The sequence below is a fragment of the Cyprinodon variegatus genome, unplaced genomic scaffold (genome assembly GCF_000732505.1).
Source record: "Cyprinodon variegatus isolate N-32 unplaced genomic scaffold, C_variegatus-1.0 Scaffold11, whole genome shotgun sequence".
NCBI lineage: Eukaryota > Metazoa > Chordata > Actinopteri > Cyprinodontiformes > Cyprinodontidae > Cyprinodon > Cyprinodon variegatus.
Window position 1 is genome coordinate 365,033 of NW_015150464.1, and position 6,346 is coordinate 371,378.

Below are 6,346 nucleotides of genomic sequence, written 5' to 3' on the forward strand. Positions count from 1 at the left end.
AAAAAAAACAAACAAAAAAAACACGGTGTTCCCCTTTAATGTAGCAGAACCACCTATGACTGTACCCTGGAAAAGTATTAAAAAGCTAAATCCTTTTATTGATGATTGATGTGCTCATTGTGCTGCCTCCACCAAGGAGGTTATGTTTTTGGGATAGTTTGTCTGTCTGTACGATAGCTTGAAAATTATGAATGAATTTTAATGGAATTTTTTAGTAGAGGTGTGCTTCATGCCAAGGAACAATTTATTACATTTTCGTAACAATCCAGATCATATCCTGGATACAGGATATTTTTTAAAGGATTCTTTCACATTGAGATAGAGTGACTCTGTAGCTTCAGCGTTGGACTCCAAAAGTCATGAACCAAATGTGCGAGTTTTAGCTATAGGTGTAGGTCACAGTACGAGACTAAATCTGCTGCTTGGAGAAGGTCTGGGCTCTCAGTGCCGTTCTAGTTTATTTTAAATTAGAAAAGGAAAAATAAAGTATCATTGTTCATATGTGGCCATTTCTGTTTTATATTAAAGTTATATATTATATATCTATACTTCAGGATAAGACTGGTTCAAAGGCACGTCAAGGAGCCATGCAAGTGAAGGAGACGGTTCAGCAGTATATAGCTGGGGCTGAGACTGTAGCAGATGATCCGCTGACCAGGGATTATGTGGTTTTCCGCGCCAGACTCATGGCCGCCAAGTAGGTTCTGAAGGCCATATTTGTTTACCTGTTTAACCTTTATAGGTTTCACTAGAAAGATTGTTCTACTTTTTTTTTTTTTTTTATTTTAATAACAGATTACTGGGAGCTCTGTGTAGGTGCATCTGTGACCCTCAGCTTAATGCTGCATCCCAGGAGATGAGACCAGCTGAATCTTTGGGCCAGCTGTTGCTCTTTCACCTCAACTCCAAATCAGCCCTGCAGCGGATAGCTGTGGCTCTGGTTCTTTGTGAGTGGGCGGCACTGCAGAAGGTTAATATGAGGCATTTCAGATCGGAACAGATTTGATTTATCCACAGAGCAGCGTCGGACATTAGGGGGCTAAATGACATGTTTGAATCTGTTTAGGATTGCTTCATGGTGTCATCGATGGTGCAGCCCCGGCTTCTGGCTGTCCTCACGGAGCAGTTGTACTACGATGAGATTGCAATTCCCTTCACACGCATGCAGAATGAATGCAAACAGCTCATTTCTTTGCTTGCTGAAGTACATGTAGACCTCCACGATCGCCTCAACTGCAGCGTTTTCACTATCGACCAAGCCAACGAACTGGTAATCCTACATTTAACACATCTTCCTCAAAACCAACCAAATCACAAAGAGTTCTCTAGCAGTGGGAGAACAATAAGTTCCCCATTTTGGATAAATCGCCCTTTTACTCTGTGCCTGAAAACTACAACAATCAATACTCATTTAGAGAAACTAAAATACCTGAAGGCTCTTATCTATTGATGAGACAGTTCTTTAATGCTTTTCTGACAGATTTTCAATCCCAGCACTCTTTGCACAGCGTTTATCAGATGGGGCCCTGTAAAAATCCCCATCAAGGAAATCATAGGGCCCTAAACAGTTAATTATTATCCATCTCCTTTAGACTAGAATAGTTAGTCTGGTTTTGGGCTAATTGCTTCAGATCTTAACTGACTATTCTGTCTTTTTAAGTCCTAAAAAAATCTTGGTAAATAAAGACCACATGTGGGGTTCCTCAAGGCTTCCTTCTTTGGCCACTGGTTCCACATAAAGGGAAAAAAATTATATATTTGCTGAAAACACATCTTTAAATTTCTGTTGCAGTAAGTCACTGGTACTTTTTCAGTGTTTCAGAAGATCAGTACGTTTACGGTTCTTAATTTTCCAGCTTAATGCATAGAAATCAAACCACATTAGAAATCTTTGTGTCATTATAGGTTAGGGTTTGAATTTGAACAGCACTTCTAAATGAGTTTACCACCGAGTTATAAACACTTTATGATTAATTAATGAATTTCCCATTTTTACCCAGCTCACTCGTAATGCTGCTTGCAGGATCTGAATCAACACCAAGCAGTCTAATTATATCACAACAGTCCTTTAGTTTCTTGCTGTGTTGCATGTTGGGTATTCACAACCTACACTGCAAAAACTGATTTGGAAATAAGTAAAATAAAATTGAATCTATTTGCATTTAATTTGAGCAGCTAAATATGATGACCTGCCAGTAAAATGATTGGTTTTTATTCACTAATTCAAAATTGAACGATGCCATGGGGGAAAAAAATCACCTGCTCAGATCAAGGAAAATACTTATCTTAGGAAAAACTGATATATTTAAATTTTTCTAGTGTAGGACCCTCGGGTCTGCCTAATTGGTCAGAATCATGTTTTCAACATAATCGCAGCAGCAGGTTGTTTCTTTGCTTCACAGCTCTGGAACAAACTCCATGAAAATAAGATGTTTGGAGACTGCTGGTTCCTCTACATTAACATAAATAAATAAAAAAAATACTGAACATTCCCTGTTATATAGGTTTAGTTCTATTCTTATTTTGTACCATGATCTCGCCATTTATCAGTTTTGGTTTTTACGATAAGAGCTTTGGATATCTTGTAAACATTCAGTTAAAAAAAAGAGGATTTAACTATTAGAGGTTTCTGCTTGGGAGAGAGAACCTAAAATTGTCTTGTTGCCTAGGTAACGACCGTCTTCACAGAGACGACCGCTGCTCTGAATGTGAAGTCCAAACAGTGGCTAGCACTGGAAAGTAAACGGCAGCAAGCTCAGTCTACGGTGATGGAGACGAACTCAGAATGGCAGCAGCTGCATCTACGGGTCCACATGTTCACCGCCTGCGCCGTCATCAACCTGGAAGTGCTTCCGGATAAACTCAACCCTCTGGTGAGGCCCCTCATGGAGACTGTGAAGAAAGAGGAGAACACCCTGATCCAAAGTTACGCCGCTTCGTTCATAGCCAAGCTGCTGCAGCAGTGTGCCAGCCGCTCGCCCTGCCCCAACCCTAAAATCATCAAAAACCTGTGCGCTTCGGCATGCATGGACCCCTCGACTACTCCTTCCTCCGCCTGTCCTGTACCCACAGCACAGGAACCTGCTAAAGGTGGGGAGCATGTTTCAGAAAAACGTTGATGCTCTTCTCAATAACTTGATAAGAATTTTATCATCAATCCATTTTTGGCTGATATTTTTCCTTTTCTTTTTTCAGGAGGTGGGCTGGAAAAAGACTGTTTGCATCACATAGTTGACAAAACCCAAGGAATCATCACCCTGTACCGCCACCAACGGGCTGCTTTTGCAATCACAAGTAAAAGGGGTCCAACCCCAAAAGCCCCAAAGACCCCAGCGACGGAGCTTCCTCCTGGCAGCATGATGAGCCCCGATAACGATGAGGTAGAGCGAGCCCCTCAGTGGCACCCTGAAACTGAGCATGTATCGGCAGCGCTTCTTATTCTGTTTTGCTTTTCTTCTAAAGAGCAAGAAGCAGTTTCTCGTTCAAAGAAGAGGAGCAGAGTTTGCCCTAACGACCATTGCCAGGCACTTTGGGGCAAACCTCAACAAGAGTCTGCCGTACCTGTGGGACAACACGGTGGGACCACTGAAGGCGGTGGCCATGGAAAACCTGAGCATCGGTGTGTTGGGTTACCAGAATTCAACCTTTCATATACAATTAGGCCAATTGTTTAACTTTGTCACTGATAACACCACAAAATTCTTTTTCTATAATTAATGGTATGTGATAAAACGACACAAAGTAAAGAGAAGGAAAAGATAAACAATTTGTCTTTTAAAATATTTTGACATTTTGCTTCAATTAAACCTGCAAATAGTTTGGAGTGCGATTAACAGCTCTACACATCTTCAGGAAGATGGACATTTTAGCTTATTTTCAAATTTGAGTATTTATTAAGCCTTGGCTTTGAATTGAGCTTTTATACAAATGTGCAGCAATTGAACTAAACATGGCGGAAGGTTTAGGGTTACTCTCCTGCTCAAAGTGATCCTCATCCCCGTCCTAAGTCTTCTACAACAGCTTTACCAAGTTTTTAACTCTATCCACCTTCCCATCAACTCTGACTTGCATCCCACAGCATGATGCTGTCCCCGCTATACTTTTCTATAAGGATGGAGGTTTTCTGGAAAATCTAGTGTTTTCATTTAAGAAGTTTAGATCTTTTGTGGATCATGTTAGGTTCAAAAATATAGGTTCGTAAAAGAGGAACTGAGACCACACAGGAAAAAGACTTTCAGCAGTTCTTGCAGGAGGGGAGTGAGCCACAACATAACTTTCCAACTCTCTCTTGGACCCCCCCGCAGAGCCTTTTTATTAACACATGGGGTGGGCTGCAAAACAGAGTATTCTTCTGACAAAACAATTGATCAGGTCATAGGACAGAATGCTCCTCTGATTGAATCACAAGACAGAGTGGAGCATCTCGTTTCTTCGAATTTTATATGCACACACATTAACTTTATAATCCTCATTGAATAAACCTAACAAATCTGACCTGGATTTTACAGATAGACCAACAGTCGCATGTCTAGATCATATAGCTTAAATGAATTATAAAAAATAGGATCACATTTTAGTTTTTGTCTTAAGCTTTAAGTTGTATCTTCAGATAATTTTTATTTTTTCATCATTAGTCATCCCCCTGAACCACTGTGGGTTTCTTGTGTGGGTTTTAGACAGGCAGGCCCAGCTGGAGAAAGGCGATGCTGCAGCTCAGGAATTGGTCAACTCTCTGCAAGTTTTGGAAGTCATGGCTGGAGCCATGGCTGCTGAACTACGACCTTTGGTAAGAAAGATGAATTAAAAAAAACAAAACAGTTTAGCTCTTCTCAGATTCAGATGGTTCTGATATGTTGATTTTTGACACAACTCTTTGTCATCTGTTTTTCTTTTTTCCTCCTAGTTACTGGAACACCTACCTCATTTGTTCACCTGCCTGCAGCACCCGTACACAGCCGTGCGGCACATGGCTGCTCGCTGTGTGGGTGTGCTCAGCAGGATAGCCACCCTGGAGACCATGAACAGTTTCCTGGAGTGTGTCCTCCATTGGCTAGCTGCTATTGATGACTGCACAAAGCAGGAGGGTGCCATTGAAGCCTTGGCTTGTATCCTTCAGCCTAACCTTCAAGTTCTGTCACTGGTTTTTGTTCTGTTGCATTATCTACACTGATGCTACTATTAAACATGGAGCCGTTTCCTCAGCATGTTCCTACCCTTAATGAAAATGGTCCAGGTGTCATGGAGCAGCTGGATGTTGATATTGTTCCCTACATCGTGCTGCTGGTTGTACCCGTGCTGGGCCGAATGAGTGACCCCACTGATAGTATCCGTTTTATGGCCACTCAGTGCTTTGCTACTTTGATCCGCCTGCTGCCACTAGAGGTATGATTTCTTCAAATATGAAAAACAGAAATCTGCCCTTAATTCCTTTTTAACCTGATTTCCTCGATAGAATTTCAGGCTTCAAAATATCTCAACAGAAAATCTTACTGTTGAATTTATTTCTTTTCTATCTTCTGATCCATCTATAGGCAGGTATACCAGACCCACCGGCCATGTCTGCTGATTTGGTCCAGCAGAAAGTAAGAGAGCGTCAGTTCCTGGAGCAGCTGCTGGATGGCAGGAAGCTGGAGAACTATAAGATCCCGGTGCCCATTAAAGCGGAGCTCAGGAAGTACCAGCAGGTGTGTTGGTTTGCATGCATGAGCAGCTGATGAAAAAACTCTACCTTAGAAATTAATGCAGAATGATTTTTCTTTTTTTAATGGTCTTGAATATATGTTTATTGTGGCTGCTTCAGATTTCATAAAGAAAAAAGTATAATATTAATTTCCCGGTTTTAGGAGATGAACATGAGAACTGGTAACCAACTAGTCTTTGGTTAGTAGTTTGTATCTAAAGTTTCCCTGGTCCCCAGAGCTCTGATCATCACCTCAGAGTTCAGTTTTACATGAACCTTACAGATAAAAAGCGGCCTCAGCTTTGTTTGGCTTAGTTTAGCCTCTAGCAGCGCTAGCATGGTCAGAGATGTTGCTATGGAGAAGGTCAAACAAGATTACTACAGACTCATTCTCGTTCTGACGCTGCAAGTATATCAAGTTTGTAGCTAAGGATCCTGGTCTTTAGATGAAGAGGGATGAAAAGGTGATTCACACGTACAGGGAGAAAAATGTTTAACACAAAATGGAAAATCATTACCCCTAAAAATCTATATTTAGACTGTTTTTGTAGTTTACTACACTTTTACCTTTTATTAAACCAATGGTTTACCAGTTTTGTTTGCTGCTCCCCCCCCAAATCCACCCTGCAGACTTTTCAACTGTTAAATAAAGAAAGCTAACTTTTC

At 41.0% G+C, this 6,346-nt stretch overlaps 1 protein-coding gene across 1 annotated transcript in view; it reads left to right on the top strand.

The window, feature by feature from the left end:
* Positions 1-6,346, top strand: part of btaf1 (B-TFIID TATA-box binding protein associated factor 1) — a 32,645-nt gene that overhangs the window by 16,532 nt on the left and 9,767 nt on the right. The window contains exons 17-26 of the mRNA XM_015380819.1: positions 555-697; positions 796-970; positions 1,067-1,270; positions 2,670-3,090; positions 3,196-3,380; positions 3,463-3,619; positions 4,677-4,786; positions 4,904-5,105; positions 5,234-5,382; positions 5,532-5,684. Coding sequence (XP_015236305.1) covers positions 555-697; positions 796-970; positions 1,067-1,270; positions 2,670-3,090; positions 3,196-3,380; positions 3,463-3,619; positions 4,677-4,786; positions 4,904-5,105; positions 5,234-5,382; positions 5,532-5,684 — 1,899 coding nt within the window. The remainder of the gene's footprint in view (positions 1-554; positions 698-795; positions 971-1,066; positions 1,271-2,669; positions 3,091-3,195; positions 3,381-3,462; positions 3,620-4,676; positions 4,787-4,903; positions 5,106-5,233; positions 5,383-5,531; positions 5,685-6,346) is intronic.